The following is a 24475-nucleotide window of genomic DNA, read 5'->3' on the forward strand; positions in this document are numbered from 1 at the left end:
ATGTGATTTATTTATATCCTCTTAGGTTTTGATTATCCCTCCCCACCTTTCCTTTACTTAATCTCTTCTCCTGACCTCAGTTGGGACTTTTCACCCCCATTAATCTATCCTTCTACTTACATATATATAATACATACAATACAGAATTATTCCAATACCTGTTGTTCTTTCATATAGCTTAGTGGTATACTTTTAACAGTTTTTAAAAGTACATGAAAAATAAGTTAGAGTGTAATAAGCATTCAGGTATAGACTTTGACGAAGCTAAATTTATGTTTGTATAACTTTAAGAAGCTTATGAGTGTAAGGTTCAAGAGTGACCAAGACCACGGGCATCACTCTGAGGCAAAGATGGAAGCTTTTATTTGGAAAAACATCAGCTGACAGGACTGACTTTCAAGAACACAGTACAGGCAGCTTTTAGATTACAGATCATGGGATATATAGAGTTCTTCAGTTGGGGGAAGGTGAGGAATGAAAAAGAACTCCTTTGTTCTTTACATTTCAAACAGCTAGGGTGTGACACCAGAACAGTGACCAGGTGTCCTAAGAGAAATAGAGCAGGAAACCTAGATTTGGGACATTAGGAAAGAGAGGGATAATGGCTGGGTGGTTTCTTGAGGAATGTGGATGGCTCACTTCCTTACATCTCTGTCACCCTCTGGCTATAACTCCATTTTGTCCTGATGTAACATTCCAGCCTTTTGTTAATGATAAGAGACAAAGTTTAATTTTTCATGATGACCATAAGGGTGATGAGTTCTTATGGGAGAGGCTGGATAATGCAGTGGATGGGTCTCTCTTCAGGGCAGGTGATGGGGAGGCAGTTTCATGGTGGCTAGAGCGGCAGAGTGGTGAGATCAATAGTGTCAGTGTAGCGTGTTGTTATGACTTGATCCTGAGTGAAGCAGAGACTCATCTCACACCATTCCTGTATTGAGCTGGCTTCAGGGCAGTCGTTGCCAGACACCTGTTACATAGAAGGTTAGGGAGATGGGCTTGGTATACCCTGTGGGAAGACAGAGGGATAATAAAAGAGTTTTTTACTCTTGTCAAAATGCCATGTGTAAAGGAAGGCTGAGCATTCAGAGGCAAGAGATAGAGGACTTGGGGAAAAAGGAGGCAGAGGGGCATTTTGAAGTCAGGATAAGAATAGAAATACAAGAGTTTAAGTTTGAGAGTGTCCATTGGGGTGACAGTGTACTTATCCTTGGGTGAGATAGGGTAAGGTCTAAGGAAGGAGGGGTCCAGGGGAATAGCTCTGATTCTGGCTGAGGCAAGGCAAATGGGAGGAGCTGGGCTCAGGGTAAGTGAAGTTAATGAGGGACAGGCAGAGGCAGAAGACTTGAGTTAATGTTAGAGTTTAATATTGAAAGTCAGCTTCAGACAGGGGAGTCTATTAGTCCAAGTAATAATGGCTGGGAGATTTCTTGAGGAATGTGGATCACCCACTTCCTTGTATCTCTGTCGCCCTCTGGCTAAAAGTCCATTTTGTTCTGACCTAACAATGAGCTTGAGAACTTCTAGTGCATTCAGTGATCCACAGGCACTGGAGATATAACCATGAATATGCAAAGATATATGGACAAAACCAGACTACTACTGTAATGTGAACACCCTGTGGAGAGGCCCTTGTACAAACCATGGATAAATGGAGCTGAATAATAATCAAAATAAAGATTTAGGAGATAATCAAAGTGAATTAAATTCCCAGAGAGATGAAGCCACTGTACAGTGAGTTCCAATCTATAGGTGACTGGACAGGTAAGCTTACTAAATTGGGGCAACAAATAGGGAATTTTTCAACACATAAAGTGATTCAAAGATCGATGGATAGATGACTCAAATGGTCTAATCTACCAATAAGAGAAATGAAGATCTGAAGTTCGCAGTGGTCCACTTAAGGGAGAGGCATGCAAATGTCAGCATCTGGGTTAGTGAGCGAGAACATCTGAACAGTGTAACCTAGAAAAGGTCTTTAAAAAAAAAATCAGAAAGCATCTTAGAAGCTGTAATTCAGGAAGACATTGTTAATAAAAGAGAAGCTGGGAGCTGGAGAGATTGTTCAGTAGTTAAGGTTCTTGCCTACAAAGCCTAAGGACCCAGGATTGATTTCCCAGCACCCACTTAAAGCCAGATGCACAAGGTAGCACATATATCTGGAGTTCATGTGCAATGGCTAGAGGACCTGGTGTGCCTATTCTCTCTCTCTCTCTCTCTCTTTCCATATATATATATATATATATATACACACATACACATAAATCTTTCTGTTTATCTCTTTCTCATAGATAAATAAATAATAAATAAAATATTAAAACATTAAAGATTAAAGAAGAGGTTAGCCAGGAGGAAGTATTTGGGGAAATGGGGAGGAGGCAGGGGGCAGAGATCACTGTGAGCATGAGATTTTCTAAGATGCCTGCCATGTATACACAATATATGTACAAAGAACTTGTGGGTCCTTCCAGCACAGTCTCAGACACCATGGATTAATTTCCTCAGTCTATGGTCTCAGTTATTTCAAGTTCCAGGTTGTCCTCAAAGTATAGGAAAATGAGTAAGTTGATTTAATGGCTACATCATTTAAGTTTCCATCAGAGTATTGGACTCACTAGGAAATAAAGTGCTACAAGATTGGCTAAGGGGAAATTGACCTTAATTTATGTTTTCATGGATGTTGGTTCATTAATGCTTCAGGTCATCTTTTTCATCTTATGCTGTAACTTGATATCCATGTGACAGACATAAAGGGAGGGAATGTTGTTATAATGTTAGTCAAAACAAGAATAACCCCAGAACTTATAAGCATATCTAAAGTCCAGGACAGAGATAAGTTAGTATCAGATCTCATTGCTTCAGAATTTGATAGCAGGGGTGTCCTGCTAGAGCAAGAGTGCTTTGTAACTGAAAAATATTACAGAGATTCCCAGTCTGTCAACACTTCACACCAAGTCAACCTGGAGGATACATGGCAACATGTGAGTTACCAGTATAGCTACCTCTTCACTTCCACCCTCCAAATCTTGCAGCTCATGTTTATTGGAAACATAAAAGAACAAAGATTTCAGATGATAGACCTGGGGAAATGTTGCCAAGGACAGCTGTTGACTCAGGACGAAGTTTTCCCTTGGCTGTGAACAACCTGCAGCTGGAGAGGTAGAACTGGAATGGCAGAGACTTCATCACTGTTACCTGGTCACACTTGGAGTTACAGGATTTCATGTTTGCTGTGTTTTAGATATTGCATTGGTTCAATATCTTTTTTTGAATACTGAATGTTTACTCTTTGTGAGACTTTTTTGTGTGTGAGTTTTTTTTTTTTTAACTGTGTTTGAATTGATAAATCTTTGGGGACTTTTAAAGATAGACTTAATGCATTGCATTTTACATGCTCATCAGTTTATGGTGGCCAGGATTAACATGCGGTTTGCTGTTCTCCATAAACTGATGCGTTTTGAATACTTGGTTCCCATCTGATGGCAATTTTGGAGGTGGATTCCCTGCTACAGAAGGTGTGTTGCTGTAGACAGGCTTAGAGGTGTTATAACCAGATCTCCTTAGCTAGCATTTGACTCACGTTCTTGCTGTAGTGTTCCACCAGCTGTGGCACAAGTGAGGTCCAGCCTCTGCTCATTCTATGCTATCTCCTGCCATCATGAAGCTTCCTTTTGAGACTGTAAGCCAAAACAAAACATCTTCCTCTCATCAGATAATTTTGGCCGGTGATTTATCTCAGCAAAAAGAAGATAACTACAATACAAACATGTTGAATAGATCAGATGTAAACTAAAAATCAAAACAAAAAAAACCTCAGAAAGCATACAAATACATGCATACTGAATAATATTGTTTGAACAGTATTTATTGAACAGATCAGGGAGAAATTTAAGCAATTAGTCAAGTTAGATGAAAATAATAGGGCAATCTATCAAAACCTTTGGGATATAGCCAAAGCAGTCTAAAGTGGAAAGTTTAGAGCTACATGTATTGTTCACATTAAAATATCAGAGAGACCAAATGAGTCACATCAAGGTCCTAGAAAACTAAGAAAAAGCCAAACACAAATGCATTAGGCAATGAGTAATAATAATGAGGGTAGAAAATAATGAAATAAGAACTAAACAATACAGAGAATCAAAAATTAAAAAAGATGAACAAGATTAACAAACACCTAACCAAGACTCAAATTAATAAAAGAGATGAAATAAGTGTTGTTATAACAGATTCCAATGAAATTCAGAAGATCACTAATAAATGCTTGGAAAAATTATACTCCAAAAAGCTAGAAAATGTAAAAGTAGATTAATTTCTAAAATTCTATGAATATAAATATTATATCCAGACTCAACAAACAATGAGATTGAAGAAGTAATTAAATTCTCCCTACAAATAAAAGACCTCGAAATGGATAGATTTCCTGCTGAATTGTATAAAACCTTAAAGGAAGATTTTGTACTATATAACTGACATAAAAATAGAAAGTATATGCTCACCCAGATAGACACCAAAAATTAAACATGAGTATATGGTAAAAAAAAAAAAGCCTCAAATAATTATGAATGACTAGAATATATCTGCACAAAATAAAGGCTATGACAAACCTGTAACCAACATCAAAATACCAGATAAAGCTCAGTTTAAAAAGGTTAATTTCATCTTACAGTTCCAACTAACAGTTCATTGTGGTATGGACGGCATGGTGATAGGTTTTTGGGGAAGTGGGTCACATTAAATCCACAGTGAGGAAGCAGAAAGTAGTGAATATTGGTGCTTATCCAGTTCTCTCTCGCTCATCTTTTTTTTTTTTTTAGGTAAGGTCTCACTTTAGCCAAGGCTGACCTACAACTCAGTTCTTGGTTCATTCTTATTTCAGTACATAATTTACTTGAATTATGTAGGTTGAGATTATATAATGAAAGTTCTGACTTCAGGATAAGATGGTGGCGTAGGTACCATGCCAAAGCAGCTTAGGGGTGAAAAAGACCAAAAAAGCTCAGCGAAATACACACTTTTACTAAAAAGTGAGGTATATAGGAAATTGAAATAGCAGCAGAGAAGTAGGAGAGGTCCAGAGCATCTAGAGCCCACACAGGCCAGCAAAAGCAGCGCTGGCAGGTCTGCTGACCGTGGCAGCAGCATATCAGAAAGCCACCAGGCTCGGCCTGAGCCGCAGGAAAAGCCATGTGTGGGAAGCTTCCACTCACACTGGAGCTCTCCACAAACTCTAGAATCTTGAAGGGAAAGCAGCAGTGGACAATGGAGGATCAGGTCACAAGGTAGAAGAACATGTGGAACAGCAAAAGAACTATCGCAGCTTTGGCTCCCTCCTCTCCCTCACTGCCTGTGCCCAGCTCCAGCCAACAGAGCAGCAGTCCAGGGACCCAGCCAGGCCAACTTGAGCCTACAGCAGGACCCAAGCAGGAGCAGAATCCTGCAGCAACATCAGCAGCGCAGGCACCAGCAATAGCAGCGCCAGCAGCGGCTGATCCAGTAGTGGCAGCTTCAGCAGCAGCAGTGGCAGATCCAGCAGCAGCAGCTTCAGTGGCAGTAGTGGCAGATCCAGCAGCATCAGCTTCAGTGGCAGCAGTGGTGGCTCCAGCAGCAGCAGCTTCAGAGGCAGCAGTGGTAGCTACAGCAGCAGCAGCAACAGTGACAGGACCAGCAGCAGCAGCTTTAGCAGCAGTGGTTCCAGAAGCGGGGGTGCCAATCTGCAGGGCCACAGTTGCCAGGCTCAGTTTGCCCCACAGGAAAAGCCAGTGCCCAGTTCCAGAAATCAGAACAGCAACCCATCGGACTGAGCCAGCACCTTGATTGAGACCAAAAAGCATCCAAAAATGTAAATGGGATTGCACCAAGGAAGGGTCTCACTTGGTTGCAAGTTGACTTGGATCCCTCAACAGACCAGAAATCTTAACCTCTTTGTTGATAGAGGATCTAGTTGTTATAATAATTACTCTTACATAAATACTCGGTGCTGTTTTTGATTGAATGTGTACAGTGTTTAGTTAAATTTTAGAATCTACCTGTATTATATTCCACTCAGCCTACTGTATACTCCCATATCAGGGAAACTCAACCCCTAGGAACACCTATGTAGATACTCTGAGAGTCATAAGAGCCACACCTAACATCTTAAGCTCCTACCCTGAATATATAAAACATCAAATCAATTGATACAGCTAAGAATACCCAGCTAGCTAGAAAATCCAACAATTAACTTAATCCAATGTGCAAAAATATATATATTATAACACAGGAAACACTAAAAATCAAGACAATATTAATCCACCTAAAAATATTAATGCATCAGAAATGACCACCAGTGAGAATGAGTTAGAAGAAATGCCTGAGAAAGATTTCAAAAGAATGAGTCTAAATATGATCAAAGAACTCAAACAGCAAATCAAAGGAATCAAAGAAGAAATCAAAGAGGATATCAAAGAGGGAGTCAAAGAAGATTCAGGACACCAATTTAATGAAATAAAGAAGGCAATACAGACACAAATAAGGAAATAGAAATAATAAAAATAAATCAGGCAGAATTACTAGCAATAAAGAACACAGTTAATGAAATAAAAAACTCTGTAGAAAATCTCACCAGTAGAATGGATGAAGGAGAGGACAGAATATCTAAGCTAGAAGACCAGGTGGCAGATCTAATACAGGCCAACAAAGAGTAAGACAAACTTATAGAAAAGTATGAGTGGGAATTTCAAGATATTTGGGACACTATGAAAAGATCAAATATAAGAATTCAGGGGATAGTAGAAGGAGAAGAATTCCACTCCCAAGGCATAGTAGGCATCTTCAAAAAAAAATCAAAGAAGAAAATTTTCCCCAAACTGGGAAAGAGTTGCCAATGTAGATACAGGAAGCCTTTAGAACACTAGCCAGACAAAACAGGGAAAGAACCTCTCCACTCCATATTATAATCAAACTACCAAACACACAAACGAAAGAAAAAATATTGAAAGCAGTTAGAGAGAAAAATCAAGTTACCTACAAAGGCAAATACATCAGGATTACAGCAGATTATTCAACACAAACTTTAAAAGCCAAATGCTGCAGAATATACATTATTTTCATCAGCACATGGAATGTTCTCTAAAATAGACCATATTTTAGGACACAAAGCATATCTTAACAAATTCAGGAAAATTGAAATAATTCCTTGCATTATATCTGACCACAATGGAATAAAACAACAAATCAGTAGCAAGAAATGCTATAGAGCATACACAAAATCATGGAAGCTAAGCAATACACTACTAAATGATGAATGGGTCAATGAAGAAATCAAGAAGGAAATCAAAAAATTTATAGAGTCAAATGATAATGATAACAAAACATACCAAAGCCTCTGGGACACAATGAAGGCAGTTCTAAGAGGTAAATTTATACCTTTAAGTGCCTATATTAGAAAATTAGAAAGGTTGCAAGTAAATGACTTAATGCTTCAACTTAAAGCCTTGGAAAAATAAGAACAAGGCAAACCAAAAATCAGTAGACGGGAAGAAATAATAAAGATTAGGGCAGAAATTAATGAAATAGAAACAAAACAAAACAAAACAAAAAAACCAATCCAAAGAATTAATGAAACAAAGAGTTGGTTCTTTGAAAGAACAAACAATATTGATAAACCCTTAGCAAACCTGACCAAAAGAAAGAGAGAAGAGACACAAATTAATAAATTTAAACATGAAAAAGGTAACATCACAACAGATGCCAGAGAAATTCAATAAAACATAGGGACATACAATAAAAGCATGTACTCCACAAAGTATGAAAATCTGAAAGAAATGGATGATTTCCTTGATCTATATGACCTACCTAAATTAAATCAAGATGAGATTAATCACTTCAATAGACCTATAAAAAAGCATGGAGATCCAAACAGCTATCAATAATCTCCCAACTAAAAAAAGCCCAGGCCCAGATGGATTCACTGCTGAATTTTACCAGGCCTTCAAGGAAGAGCTAACACCATTGCTTCTGAAGCTTTTCCAGGATTAGAAAAAGAAGGAATTCTACCAAACTCCTTCTATGAAGCCAGCATCACCCTGATACCAAAACCAGGTAAAGAAAGAACAAAAAAAAGAAAATTACAGACCAATCTCCCTCATGAACATAGATGCAAAAATTCTCAAGAAAATATTGGCAAACAGAATACAAGAATATATCAAAAAGATCATTCACCTTGACCAAGTAGGCTTTATGCCAGAGATGCAGGGATGGTTCAATATATGAAAATCTATAAATGTAGTACATTATATAAATGTGTTGAAGGACAAAAATCACATGATCATCTCAATAGATGCAGAGAAAGCATTTGCAAAATCCAACATCCCTTCATGATAAAAGTCCTACAGAGACTGGGAATAGAAGGAACATATCTCAATATAATAAAAGCTTTTTATGACAAGCCTACAGCCAATATATTACTAAATGGGGAAAAAACTGGAAGCTTTCCCACTAAAATCAGGAACAAGACAAGGGTGTCCACTGTCCCCACTTTTATTTAATATAGTTTTGGATGTCTTAGTGATAACAATAAGGCAAGACACACATAAAAGGGATACAAACTGGAAAGGAAGAGATCAATTTATCATTATTTGCAGATGACATGATTCTATATATAAAGGACCCTAAAGACTCTACCAGCAAACTGTTAGAGCTGATCAAAACCTACAGCCATGTAGCAGGATACAAAATAAATACACAGAAATCATAGCCTTCATATATGCTAACAACAAACATACAGAGGATGAAGTCAGAGAATCACTCCCATTCACAATTTCATCAAAAAAAAAAAAGTACCTTGGAATAAACCTAACCAAGAAAGAAAAGAATCTCTACAATGAGAACTTTAAAACACTGAAGTGAGAAATTGCAGAAGACTCTAGAAAGTGCAAAAACATCCCTTGTTCCTGGATTGGAAGAATCAATATTGTGAAAATGCCAATCTTACCAAAAGCAATCTACACATTTAATGAAATTCCTATCAAAATTCCAAAGGCATTCTTCACAGAAATAGAAAAAAAATCCAAAAATTAATTTGGCATCACAAAAAACCTCGAATATCTAAAATAATACTGAGCAACAAAAATAAGGATGGTGGTATCACCATACCTGATTTTAATCTATACTACAGAGCCATAGTAACAAAAACAGCATGGTACTGGCACAAAAACAGACACGTGGATCAATGGAACAGAATAGAGGACCCAGATGTAAGTCCAGGTAGCTATAGCCACCTGATATTTGATAAAAATGCCAAAAATACTCACTGGAGAAAGATAGCCTCTTCAGCAAATGGTGTTGGGAAAACTGGATATATATCTGTAGAAGGATTAAAATAGATTCTTCTCTCTCTCCATGCACAAGAATTAATTCCAAATGGACTAAAGACCTTAACATCAGACCTGAAACTCTAAAATTGCTAGAGGAAAAAGTAGGGGAAACCCTTCAACATATTGGTCTTGGCAAACACTTTCTGAATACAACCCCAATTGCTCAGCCAATATAACCACAGATTAATCACTGGGACCTCATGAAATTACAAAGATTTTGCACTGCAAAGGACACTGTGAAAAAAGCAAACAGGCAACCTACAGAATGGGACTAATCCTTGCCAGCTATGTATCTGATAGAGGATTAATATCTAGGATATACAAAGAACTCAAAAAGTTAAATAAAAAGGAGTCAAACAAGCCAATCAAAAAATGGCCTATGGAGCTAAATAGAGCATTCTTAAAGGAAGAAATATGAATGGCATATAAGCATCTAAAAAAATGTTCTACGTCACTAGTCATCAGGGAAATGCAGATTAAAACTACGTTGAGATTCCATCTCACTCCTGTCAGATTGGCTACCATCATGAAAACAAATGATCATAAATGTTGGTGGTGATGGGGAAAAAGAGGAACCATTCTACGATGCTGGTGGGAATGCAATGTGGTCCAGCCATTGGGGAAATCAGTGTGGAGGTTCCTATGACAGCTAAAAATTGATCTACCATATGACCCAGGTATAGCACTCCTAGGCATATATCCTAAGGACATTCTCATTTCCTAATATATGGTCTATTTTAGAGAATGTTCCATGTGCTGCTGAAAAGAATGTATATTCTGCAGCCTTTGGATGAAATGTCCTGTATATATCTGTTAGGTCCATATCTTCTATGACCTCATTTAGTCCAGATGCCTCTCTGTTTATTCTTTCCCTGGATGACCTGTCAATTGATGAGAGTGGGGTGTTAAAGTCACCCACCACCACCGTGTTTGGTGTTATCTGTGACCTTAGTTCTAATAGTGTTTGTTTGACGAATTTGGGAGCCCCCATGTTAGGTGCATATATGTTTAGGATTGTAATGTCCTCCTGTTGGAGTGTGCCCTTAATCAATATAAAGTGACCTTCCTTATCTTTTTTGACTAACTTCGGACTAAAGTCCACCCTGTCTGATATTAGGATAGCAACCCCTGCTTGTTTTCTAGGCCCATTTGCTTGAAACACCGTCTTCCAACCTTTCACCCTAAGATAATGTCTATCCTTTGTAGAAAGGTGAGTTTCTTGAAGACAACAAATTGTAGGATCCTGCTTTTTAACCCAGTCTGCAAATCTATGTCTTTTCGTTGGGGCATTGAGACCGTTGATATTAAGAGATATTATTGAAAGGTGTGTATTTATGTTTGCCATTTTTGAGTGTGTGTGTGTGTGTGTTACTGGTTCTACCTGTGCTCTCTTCTGTTAACTGGTATTTGAGTATGGCTGGTTTTTTCTAGGTTCCTTATATGTATGCTTTTCCTTTTGTTCAGCATGGAGGATTCTATCAAGTATTTTCTGTAGAGCTGGTTTTGTCTTCAGATATTCCTTTAACCTGCTTTTGTCATGGAATGTCTTTATTTCTCCATCTATTTGGATGGATAACTTTGCAGGATAAAGTAACCTTGGTTGACAGTTGTTATCTTTCAGAACTTGGAATATATCACTCCAGGCCCTTCTGGCTTTAAAAGTTTGTGTTGAATAATCTGCTGTAATCCTGATGGGCTTGCTTTTGTAGGTAACTTGATTTTTCTCTCTAACTGCTTTCAATATTTTTTCTTTGGTTTGTGTGTTTGGAAGTTTGAGTATAATGTGGCGAGGAGAGTTTCTTTCTGGGTTTTGTCTGGCTGGGGTTCTAAAGGCTTCCTGTATCTGTATTGGCACCTCTTTCCCAATTTGGGGAAAATTTTCCTCTATGATTTTGTTGAAGATGCCTACTATGCCTCTGGAGTGGAATTCTTCTCCTTCTACTATGCCCTGAATTCTTATATTGGATCTTTTCATAGTGTCCCGAATATCTTGAAATTCCCACTCATACTTTTCTATAAGTTTGTCTTTCTCTTTGTTGGACTGCATTAGGTCTGCCACCTGATCTTCTAGCTTAGATATTCTGTCCTCTCCCTCATCCATCCTACTGGTGAGATTTTCTACAGAGTTTTTTATTTCATTAACTGTGTTCTTCATTGCTAGTAATTCTGACTGGTTTTTCTTTATTATTTCTATTTCTCTATTTATGTCTTGTATTGCCTTCTTTATTTCATTAAATTGGTGTCCTGCCTCTTCTTTGATTCCTTTGATTTCCTCTTTGATTTCCTCTTTGATTTCTTCTTTGATTGTTTTCATGTGTTCTTTGACCTCTTTGAACATATTTATAATTATTCTTTTGAACTCTTTCTCAGGCATTTCCTCTAACTCTTTCTCACTGGAGGACATTTCTGATGCATTAATACTTTTAGGTGGATTTATATCGTCTTGCTTTTTAGTGTTTCTTGTGTTATAATGTATATATTTTTGCATCTTGGATTAAGTTAATGCTTGGATTTTCTAGCTAGCTGTGTATTCTTAGCTGTATCAATTGATTTGGTGTAAAATATTTTCAGGGTAGGACCTTAAGGTATTAGGTGTGGCTCTTAAGACTCTCAGAGTATCTACAAAGATGTTCTTAGGGGTTGAGTTTCCCTGCTATAGGAGTATTCAAGCAGGCTGAGTGGAATAATATACTGGTAGATTCTAAAATTTAGCTAAACACTGTACCCATTCCATCAAAAACAGCCCCGAGTATGTATGCAAGAGTAGTTATTATAATGACCAGATCCTCTATCAACAAAGAGGTTTAGATTTCTGGTCTGTTGAGGTATCCAAGTCAGCTTGTGACCAGGTGAGACCCTTCCCTGGTGCAATCCCAGTTACCTTGGGTGATTGTGGTCTCAGTCAAGTTGCTGCCTGGGTCGTCAGGCTGCTGTTCTGATTTCTGGAGCTGGGCACTTGCTTTTCCTACGGGGCAAACTGAGCCGCTGCCGCCGCCTCTGCAGCTGTTGTAGGTGCCACCGCCGGAGCCCCCACCACTGCTGAAGCTGCCGTTGTCGTGTCCACCGCTGCTGCTCACCCCGAAGCCGCTGCTCTCCTGGGTCCGCTGCTGCTGGGGCCACTGGTACCAGTGCTGGAGCCGCTGAAGTTGCTGCCAAATTCTGCTCCTGCTTGGGTCCCGCCGTCAGCCCAAGTTGGCGTGGCCGGGTCCCGGGCTGCTGCTGTGTTCGCTGGAGCTGGGTTCAGGTGGCAGGGGAGGGGAGGGAGCCGCGGCTGTTCTGGTTGTATCGTGTGCTTTTACCTCGCGGTCTGCTCCTCCCTCCGTTGCTCGCTGCCACTCTCCCCTCACGTTTCCCGAGTTGCGGAGAGCGCGGTGTGAGGGGAAAATCCCCCACCTGGCTTGTCCTGCGGCTCGAGCCGAGAGTCCGGCGGTTTTCTGCCGCTCCGCGGTTGCGGCGGGTAGCTGAGCCGCCCCGGAGCCGCTGTTCCCGCCTGTGCAGGCTCTGGATGCTCTATAACTCTTCCACTTCTCCGCTGCCGCCTCAACTTCCTATACACCTCACTTTTTAGTAAAAGTGTGTATTTTGCTGAGTTTTTTTTGGTCTTCCCCCCCCAGGCTGTTTTGGCGTGGTACCTACGCCGCCATCTTAACCGGAAGTCCCTCATTTCCTTAGAAGTGCATGCTCAAACATGTTTATTGCTGCTCAATTTATAATAGCTGGGAAATGGAAGCAGCCTAGATGTCCCTCAACTGCTGAGTGGATAATGAAGATGTGGCACATTTATACAATGGAGTTCTACTCAGCAGTAAAGAAAAATGAAGTTATGAAATTTGCAGAAAAATGGATGTATCTGGAAAGGATTGTACTAAGTGAGGTAACCCAGGCCCAGAAAGCCACGTGCCACATGTTCTCCCTCATATGTGGATCCTAGGTACAGATGATTGGGCTTCTGCGTGAGAAGGAAAATACTCAGTAGCAGAGGCCAGTAAGTAAAAGGAGATATAAAGGGAAGAGAAAGGAAGGGAGGAGGATACTTAATAGGTTGGTATTGTATATATGTAAGTACAACGATTGAGATGGGGAGCTAATATGATGGAGACTGGAATTTCAAAGCAGAAAGTGGGGGGGAGGTGGGCAGGAAGAGTATTACCATGGGATATTTTTTATAATCATGGAGAATGTTAATACAAATTGTGAAAGAAAAAAATTTTTAAAAGAAATCAAAAAAATGACACCATATTTGCATATAGAGCTACTTCATGACTTAGAATACCTAATACAATGTAAATTCTATGTGCATAGTTGAGCTGTATTATTAAGGGAATAATATAAAAGTGTGTAGATGTTCAAAAATAATGCAGAATGAAAGAGCTTAAATGCAAAAATCTTCTATTCTGCATATTTGGCATTTTAGGAAAAGCATTTTATAAAATTAAAGCAGACATTATATCATCATAGGATTCAAAGAGAGAGCAGGTTAGGATCAACTACTGGAGTTTTAGAAGACAGATTTTTTTTCAAAGTTGTAGAAATGTTTTATGTTTTGAGTATTACAGTAATAGGACAATGTATATATTGTCAAAGGACACTGTACTGTACATTACCATTGGTTGAGTTTCATTGTATATATTGTACCTTAATTAAAACAAACAAAAAAGAAAGTTCTACTTGTGTTGCAATACTATTTTTTTTGTTTTTTTTTTGAGGTAGAGTCTCACTCTAGCATTGGCTGACTTGGAATTCACTCTGTATTCTCAGGCTGGCCTTGAACTCACAGCAATCCTCCTACCTCTGCCTCCCATGTGCTGGGATTAAAGGTATGCACCCCCATGCCTAGCATGCAATGCTATTCTTAAAAGTCAACAAAATGATAGACTAAATATATTGATTTTCAAGACAAATTTATTTTAATTTTTAATCATTTTATTTATTTATTTGAGAAAGAGTGATACAGAGAGAAAGAGCAGAGAGAGAGAGAGAGAAAGAGAGAGAGAGAGAGAGAGAGAGAGAGAGAGAGAGAGAGAGAGAGAGAGAGAGAGAATTGGAGCTCCAGGGTCTCCAGCCACTGCAAACAAACTCCAGAATTATATGCCACCTTATGCATCTGGTTTATGTGGGCACTGGGGACTCGAACCTATATCCTTAAGCTTTGCAGGCCAGTACCTTGACTCCTAAGCCATCTCTTCAGCCCATGAATTTATTTTAATTTAAAGACATTCTTTTTAGGTATTAAAACATAAAACTCTCCTTAGTTTGAAATCACTTTTGTACATATTTTTAATTCCTAAGGTTAAGATATATTATTAAAATTAACAGAAAAAATGCCAAACTATTTTTTGGTCTATATCTCTAATTACTAAAAGTTTTAGGTAGAAGAATGTTGTAAAATAGATTTTCAGCTTTTTTTTCATGCTGACCTTTATTTCAACATCTATTTTTGCAAGGAAACAAGTTGACTCCTTGTGCATGCCCTCTCTCACAGATTGTAATGGGAATGATCTTGAGGATATTGACATGTAGGGAAAATCATGTCGATCTGCTATCTGCTAGTGGCATCATGCTAATGAGACCTGGTGTGGAAAACAACCTAGTTACTGGATTGGTTAGTAAGGCACATAGAACTAATAGTAGAAGATGAACCACACATTATTGAGGAGTTTCCCACTTCAGTAACATTACTCACTATTTTGGGACATGTCAGAATATTTCTTCTAAATTTCTACATTTTACAATTCCTGAAATTGGAAAATAGGACCCATTGATGAATTTCTTTGCATTTTGGAAGTAACATACACCATAATTGAATACATTGTTACAACCTATTTCTTGTGACATTCATAAGGTTGAGCTTTGTGGTGGCTCTGGACCAGAAAACAATGTAGTAGGTAGTATAAGAGGCAAGTTAACCTGCATGTGAAGTCAACTCACAGTGACATGGTTTTCTAGGTCATGAACATTTATTTTGTCTTGCAACAAGGATAAATTTTTATGATCAATTAATAATGACTGAGCAGAAAACATGAGCTTGGACTGTGGATGAATTTACATGCAATGCTGACCTGACTCAGAGGTTATTCTATTATGAAGAACCAACATGATTTCTATGTCACAACTGGGCCTGGGACTTATGAAACCTAGAATGCATGGACTTTTTTTGGTGTGCATTCTAGTACTTCTTTGCTTATTTTTCATTAAAGGTGAACAGTGACATCTTTTAAAAGGGTATCATCTCAAAATTGATACTATGTTAAAGTAAAACTTAGTCCACTTTCCAGTTGCTATACTACCCAAATCCTAATGAAAGATAAGGTGATATAAGGGAAATTGTGTTACCAAAAATGTTTTATGACAATCTACAAAAATAGGAATTATTAATTTTTCAATTATTTAAGAGAGATAAAAAGATAGTAAGAGAGAGAGAGAGTATAGATATACCAGAGCCACAGTAAATGAACTCCAGATGCATGTGTCATTTTGAGCAACTGGATTTACGTGGGTACTGAGGAATCAAACTCAGGCCAGCAGGTGTTGCAAGCAAGAGTCCTTAGCTGCTGAGTCATCTCCCTAGCCCAGAAACAGGGATTTAAATAAAAAAGTTAAAAATTATTTTTATTTATTTATTTCCAAGCAGACAGAGATAGAAGACAGAAAGATAAAAAGGGAGACAATGGACATACTATGGAATCCAGCTGATGCAACCAAACTCCAAATGCATGTGACATTTTGTGTGTCTGCCTTACGTGGGTACTAGGAATCAAACCCTGGTGGTTAGGCATTGCAGGCAAGCGTCTTAACTGCAAGGCCATCTCTCTAGCCCAAGAAATGTTTTTGTTATATTCATTTTTAAGATTTGTTTACTAGATTGTACTTCTATGCAGCAAATTCTGTATAAATAATTTTATTTTAAAATAAGAGTTCTTAAGTACTTTTTTATTTTTTTGATTTTTCAAGGTAGGTTCTCACTCTAGCTCAGGCTGACCTGGAATTCATTATGTAGTCTCAGGGTAACCTTGAACTCATGGCAATCCTCCTACCTCTCACGCCCGGCTGTCATTTAATTTTTAACAAATGTGCTAAAGTTTAATAGACTTAGGAAAGTAAAAGAGTACTTATGAGCTGGGCGTGGTGGCGCACCCCTTTAATCCCAGCACTCAGGAGGCAGAGGTAGGAAGATCGCTGTGAGTTCAAGGCCTCCCTGAGACTACAGAGTGAATTCCAGGTCAGCCTGGACCAGAGTGAGACCCTACCTCGAAAAACAAACAAAAACAAAAAAACAAAAAACAAACAAACAAAAAATTAAATGACGAAGTGATTATTTATCATCTGTACTGAAGTAAATATTCACCTATTTTCATGTACTGACTGAATAAGCAATTATCTATATTTATAACCAAATATTAAGGCAAGTGCCTTAATAACTGAGGCATTGTCATAATCCTTTTTTTGTGCTTTTTTGGGGGGGGGTTGAAGTAGGGTCTTACTCTAGCCCAGGGTGACCTGGAATTCTCAAGGCAGCCTTGAACTCAGGGTGATGTGCTCCTACATTGACTCCAGACTGCTGGCACTAAAGGAGAGCACCACCACACCTGGCCAAATGTCAATCTTAAACCAACAAAATGATACATTCTCAATTCTCTTTTTGTTTCCCTCTTTCTGCTTAGTATTTTGAGTTTCAATTTTTTTGGCTACACTGTCCTAAACAAACAGTTCTCTAGGGAAAAGGCCTTGAATTATGAGCACCTTCTAACCTAGCACTTTTATAATATCTCTTGGTCACTACTCTCTTGAGGTGTATGCAATTAGCTTCATATATACTTGTGGCAGGATATTATGTGGCACTTTATGTTAGATGACACAGGGAAATGTGGAACTTTCAACATGCTGTTCTTTTCATACAGGTAAGATGGGTGGAGAGAAATAAATGTAACAATGGTTAATGCTTTTTCAGATGGTGGTCAATGCTTAGAATCACCATAAATACAAATCATATCCCAAAGTGCAAGAGAGAACATAAAACAAAGTAATAGCAATCAAAAAAGGAACTGGAGTACTGGAGGAAGGCTAACTAACCAAAAGACTTTGAGCTAGAATCACATTGCAAATAAATGTAAATAAATAAATAAATGTAAATGACACTGGCAAATGTCAAAGGGATTTGCAGAATATTCTTTAGGTTGCATTCAGTCATTCTATTCTAAGTATGGTTGCACACATAATCTAATTCCCTATCAACTAATCAATAAGCGACTTTTTTTTCCTTTTATTTTTGGTATTTTGATATAGAGTCTCTAGCCAAGGCCAACCTTGAACTCACTATGTAGTGTCAGGTTGGTCTTGAACTCACAGTGAGTTCACACGTGCCACTATGCCCAGTTAAAATTTTTTAATAATAATAAGAATTAAAAATATGAAAGTTGTCTGGTGTGGTGATACATGCCTTTAATTATAGCACTTGGGAGGGTGGCAGAGGTAAGAGGATAGTTGTGAATTTGAGGTTACCCTGAGACTACATAGTGATTTCCAGGTCAGCTTGGGCTAGCGTGAGATCATACCTCAGAAAAAACAATAAATAAATAAAATTTGTAGTCTTCTCTTCAGTGGCATTTCAACATTATATATATATATGTGAGATAGATATATATATATAAACTGATCATCTTCTCTGAGATAGAAGCAAATAAATTAGATATTTTTTGAGTTTTGAGTTTGCTAGATGGAATAGTTTTATAGATACCTGAGTACAAATAAAATTTAACATGAAGACCAAACAAAGTGATGCATAAAATATACATTCCAATACAATTTCATTTTGAAATATGATGTAGATTTCAAAACAAATAGTACTTAAAACAATTTTAAACACTGTCTTTTAGTTCTCTGTGAGTATTTATGGCTTATAGGTAAAGAAACATTACATCCTAGGATATCCTTGTAGAAACCTCTATGTGATTCACACCCCACTCTGGATTGAGATTTGTACCTTGACTCTGTGACAAGTAACTAAATCTGTGAGCACTCAAACTCTATCTCATTATATATATATATATATATATATCTCAAGGTAAATGTCTCTGTATATATCAGGGGATATTGGAATGAATATGTTTGTTTGGTGCTATATAATGTAATTACATAGTTGTGTTTTATTCCTTTTTAAATTTGACTTAAAACAAAATTTCTGCATCTTATTGATATTATGAGGATGAGAACTCAAAAGTACAAGTAATTTACAGAAGAGTTAGATTCACTCAGAATCTCTTTCAGGAGCTTTAGAACTTAAAGCATCCTAGGAAGATATACTGCTATAATATGTTAAAATTATATAGTTTTTGACGAATGGACCCTGAAAACAATGCAAAAGCACTTCATAAGTTCTTTGACCTAATTTAAAGTAAGGCTTTTCTTCTCATAGTTATGAACATTTCAGATTTCATAATACTTTTTGGGTTTTGCTTTTGTTCTCATTCATTGCATCAGTTTCACTTTTATAATCCCATAGTTTCTAGATTTTATTCAGAATCTATTGCCTTTTTGCTTATCTTTTAACATTATATGACTGTGTATATTTTGTTCTTTTAAAAAATCAAGCACATTATTTTTCCAGCAAATGTTTGTCACTTTTAAAACTGTTTTGAATTTGAGTTTTGATGTATTGATAAGAAGACATGTAGTATGTATTTTATGGGGTTGCTGTGTAATTGTGAAGAACTCAATCAATGAATTGTATTTGCAATGATGAAAAAAGTGCAGTGTTCTTTGAGAGCAAATGCACTTAACTCATATTTGAAATTACATATATTTGTCTCTAAAGCAATATGAATATTATAATTTCTTTTAAGTAGTAGGTTATTATAATTGAAGTATATTTTAAATATCTTTTTCATTATTTTTTAATGAGACAGAGAGAGAATTGGTGCCTATGGCCTCCAGTTATTGCAGTCAAACTCCAGACATGTGTGTCACGTTGTGTGCATGTGCAATCTTGCATGCTTGCATTGCCTTGTAGGTCTGGCTGACATGGGACCTGGAGTGTCAAAAGTGAGTCCTTAGGCTTCACAGGCAAGTTTCTTAACCACAAAGCCATCTATCCATCCCATGAAATATATCTTAGACATAGCTTTACTACTCTCTGCTGGCTGACATTAATTCATTTTTAAATTTTATTCATTTTTCTCATGGGTTGGGCATGAGTTGGGCAAGTGAAATAAAAAAGAAAAAATAAAAAAGAAACGTAATGTTAACACTTCTTGAATATGCTCATATGCAACACCCATCTACTACATTATCTACATTATCACCTTTGTTTTGTCCCTGCAACTTAGCAGAACTCAGTATTTTTAATTTGTTCAATTAAAAAAAGAAACTCGGGCTCAGGAATTTAATATCTTTCCTGACATTAAACTGTCAGTGGCTGAAGCATTGTACTAAATCTTGTGTCTCTTAATTCAAAACCCATAAGTGATCTACTATGCTAGGATGCTTCTTTAAACAAAACGCAAGGTAGAATATAATAAATCCTTTTATAGAGGTAAGAACAAAATACTAATATCTAATGCTGTTTTTTTTTTAATTTTTTATTTATTTATTTGAGAGCGACAGACACAGAGAGAAAGACAGATAGAGGGAGAGAGAATGGGCGCGCCAGGGCTTCCAGCCTCTGCAAACGAACTCCAGATGCGTGCACCCCCTTGTGCATCTGGCTAACGTGGGACCTGGGGAACCGAGCCTCGAACCGGGGTCCTTAGGCTTCACAGGCAAGCGCTTAACCGCTAAGCCATCTCTCCAGCCCCTGATGCTGTTTTTAAGAGGCTCAGGCATTCAGATCATGTGCTGTGAAATGGCCCTCTCCACCCTCAGTGCTTCATGGACTGATACTCCACAAGAATGGAAATTCAGACATTGGAATTGTGTTGTGTTATCACATTGCTACAGACATTTCTAAACACAATTTCTTTACCAAACATGATGTAAACTGGTGACAGTTCATAGATCTACTCCTCTCTTTGGACCACTTTTTCATTGTTTCATAGAATGCAAGCATTAATGTTTATGTCTATTTGGAGAATTAGTTTTGAGACCAGTATACTTAATTACAAGGATAGTAAAATAATGCTAATAAAAATAAGCAAGACCTCATAGTTGTGGTAAAAATTTAATAAACCTTAGAGTTATTTTTCAGAGATGGAGAGTGGAAATGAAGGGTTTACATGTTAGAATAAGGTTTCTCGTCATTGTAGTGGATACAGTAGTTGAGATGATGGAACCAATGTACATATTAACCTTGATGTAATAATTTTAATGACTGAACCAAGGTACATAGTAATCTTGATGTAATAATTTAAAGAATTTTGGGATGAATTCTCGTTTTCCATGTTGATTGATCTTCTATCTCATCAAGAACATTGCTACAACTATTCTGGGGTAATGCAGGAGGATACTAAGTCTTCAGACATTACACACAACAGAACAACACTACATCCTGCAACCACCTTCCCTGTATGACCACAGTTTCAAAATGTATGAGGAGGATAGCAGCTTATAACCTCTTCCAATTTTCCAAAAGTATTATTAACATAAATATTGTATATATTCATGACATGGTACTTACATATGATTATGAAATGATTAAATCAAGCTTATTAATCAATTTATCTCATATACTTATTATTATGATAACACTAAACATATTCTTTTTAAATTTTATTTATTTATTTATTTGAGAGAATGAGAGAGGAAGAGGCAGAGAGAGAGAGAGAAAGAATGAGCACACTAGGGCCTCTAGCCACTGCAAACAAATTCCAGACACATACAACCCCTTGTGCATCTGGCTTATGTGCATCCTGGGGAATCAAACTGAGGTCCTTTGGCTTTGCAGGCAAACATGTTAACTGCTAAGCCATCTCTCCAGCCCTGGACATATTGTTTTAGCAATTATTATGTATGCAGCACACTATTGTTGTTAACCAAAGATACCATGTGGCAAAATAATTCCCTAGAAACTATAAATCATGTCCAATTTTATAAATATCTTCCCATTCCATAGTCCCACCCCACCTCATTTTCTCATGGTCCATAATTATCTTTTATGCTTCTATGCCTATGACTTATTTAGACTATTTATATATCCCTTCATGTGAAATAATTCACTATTTAATTTTCTATATGTCTTTAATTTCCCTTAGCACAAAGAGCTCCAATGTTGCTTATGTTATGACAAAACATAGGATTCTTTTTCCTCCTTTTAAAGTTTACAGATTTTATTACAGCAGGATTTAAGAAAAGGAAGGCTGGCCATGGTGGTTTACACCATTAATCCCAGCACTGGAAGGTTGAGATAGAAGGATGCCCATGAGTTCTAGGACAGCCTGAGACTACATAGTGAATTCCAGGTCTGGCTGAGATACAGTCAGACCTTACATCAAAAGCAAAAATAAAACAAAAATGACACCAACAAAAAAAATGAAGAAAAGGAAGACAGAATTCATGTTGAAGAGACATGAACCTGGTTCCAAGAAATGGAGAAGCCCATAACTCAAAAAAAGGAGAAATGCAGAGCTCTTGCCCCAAGTAGGCAACAGGGGGTTTGAGAAGACCACCTAGGGAAAAAGAAGGAGGACAGTGTACAGCAAGCTCCTGCCCATGAGGAGGGAGGAGCAGGGTAAATCCCGGAGGATAGAGAACTCCTGGCTATGACAGGGCAGGAGCAGGGCAAAGCTCCAGGATTTGTTTTAAGACTGAAGACTAAGGCCTGGCATGGTGGTGCACACCTTTAATCCCAGCACTTGGGAGTCAGAGGTAGGAGGATCGCTGTGAGTTCGAGGCCACTCTGAGACTACATAGTGAATTCCAGGTCTGCCTGAGCTAGAGTGAGACCCTACCTCGAAAAACCAAAAAGAAAAAAAAAGAGACTGAAGACTAGCTTTGTGTGTGTGTGTGTGTGTGTGTGTGTGTGTGTGTGTGTGTGTGTGTGTGATGTATGTGTTATTCATCATCCATCAATGTGAATAGTGTTTCAATGAAGTGGAGAAAAATATTTTGGCCATTTTCATGGTGATTTGAATGCAACACACCCACCCCAAGAGGTTCAGGTACTTGAATCTTTCATTCCCAGCTGGTGGCACTATTCAGAATAGCTGTGAAATCTTTAGGAGGTAGAGCTGTAGTGAAGGAAGTGCATCACTGGGAGGTGGACCTTGAGGTTACGGCCAGGCTCCTTGTTTTATTCTGTCTGTTCTTCCTCCATGCTGATGTGACAATGTGACAGTGGCTTTCTGTTTCTGCCATGTTTCCTTCTCATGATGGACTATAACCTCTGGAAGTATAAGCAAAAAATTATTGATAGAATAATGTAATTTCTTCTGGCTATATTTCCTCAAAATTAAAATTGTTTCATAATATGGTAGTTTTATTCTTAATCTTTTCCTCATTTCTTTTTCTCCTTCTGTGTTGGGGATCAAACTCAGGGCCTTATGCATATGAAACAAGTACCATAATTATTGATGTTAAAACACAGTTTCTATTTTTATTCTTTTCAAGAGCCTCCATCCTGTTTTCCTTAATAGATGTACTAACATATTCTTTTGAAATGTTTAAAAGACTATCCTATTTTCAAATCTACCTTTAATTTGTTATTTTTTAGATAATAATTCTTTTCATAGATATGAAAAGACATTTGACATTTTTACTTTATTGCTCTCTAATATTTAGTATGTTCATATATGTCAGATTTTAGGTCAATTTTAACATACAGTACAAGTAGATTTCATAACATTTAGTTCTCTCCTTCTAGCCAATTACCACAATTATCATAACTTACATTTGCTCCTATTCTTTTTCTAGCAGCACTGTTAACAAATCCAATGGAAGGAGGGAATCAGTCTGTGGTGTCAGAGTTTGTGTTCCTGGGACTCACCAACTCCTGGAATATCCAACTGCTCCTCTTTGTCTTCTCCTCCATGTTTTATGTGGCAAGCATGGCAGGAAACTCCCTCATCATGTTCACGGTGGCTTCTGACCCTCACCTGCACTCTCCCATGTACTTTCTGTTGGCCAACCTCTCCCTCATTGACTTAGGTGTATCTTCTGTCACTTCTCCCAAGATGATTTATGACCTGTTCAGGAAGCGCAAAGTCATCTCCTTTAGGGGCTGTGTCACTCAAATCTTCTTTGTACATGTCATTGGTGGTGTGGAGATGGTGCTGCTCATAGCCATGGCCTATGACAGATATGTGGCCATCTGTAAGCCTCTCCATTACCTGACCATCATGAGCCCAAGAATGTGCATCTTTTTCTTAGTGTCTGCCTGGGTGGTTGGCCTTCTACACTCTGTGGTTCAATTGGCCTTTGTGGTAAATTTACCTTTCTGTGGCCCTAATGTGTTGGACAGCTTTTACTGTGACCTGCCCAGGTTTATCCAACTTGCCTGCACAGACACTCATCGACTGGAATTCATGGTAATAGCCAACAGTGGATTCATCTCTGTGGGCTCCTTCTTCATTCTGATCATCTCCTACATTGTCATCGTAGTAACTGTTCAGAAGCACTCATCCGGTGGTTCCTCCAAAGCTCTGTCCACACTGTCAGCTCATGTCACTGTGGTAGTCCTGTTCTTTGGTCCTTTGATGTTCTTTTATACATGGCCATCTTCCTCTACACACCTGGATAAGTTTCTGGTTATATTTGATGCGGTGATCACTCCTGTTTTGAATCCAGTCATCTACACATTCAGGAATCAGGAGATGAAAGTGGCAATGAGAAGAGTGTTCAGACAACTAGTGAATTATAGGCATATATCCTAAGTGGTTGCACTATGAACAGTTTTATTTGAATGTAGAATTTCATTTTTGATCACTAGCTAAGGAAACTTTTTCTTTTCCTACTCTTATTTAAGTTAGTTACTTATTTATAGATTATTTTGTCCTCAGCTTTGAAAGAAGAGAAAATCTCTTCTGAAACAGAGAATTATATATATTTATAAAATAAAGATTATTATAATTCTGAACTTTCTCTTTTAAAGTACAATAATTATATTATAATTTATATTTGCATAAATATATGCAACCTTCTAAACATTAGGCTTTTAGATTAGGTTTTTAGTATTATACTTGAATTCCACTCCATGA

The 24475-nt window shown here is 37.7% G+C and overlaps 1 protein-coding gene across 1 annotated transcript; it reads left to right on the forward strand.

Annotated features, from left to right (window-relative positions):
• The first annotated feature begins 23212 nt into the window (after positions 1 to 23212).
• On the forward strand, positions 23213 to 24151 carry LOC101616206 (olfactory receptor 4F3/4F16/4F29-like). The gene has a single exon (XM_004672544.2). The coding sequence runs from the start codon at positions 23213 to 23215 to the stop codon at positions 24149 to 24151; it is 939 nt and encodes a 312-aa protein (XP_004672601.2).
• Positions 24152 to 24475: the final 324 nt, after the last annotated feature.

This window comes from Jaculus jaculus, chromosome 8 (assembly GCF_020740685.1).
Source record: "Jaculus jaculus isolate mJacJac1 chromosome 8, mJacJac1.mat.Y.cur, whole genome shotgun sequence".
NCBI classification, from domain to species: Eukaryota; Metazoa; Chordata; class Mammalia; order Rodentia; family Dipodidae; genus Jaculus; species Jaculus jaculus.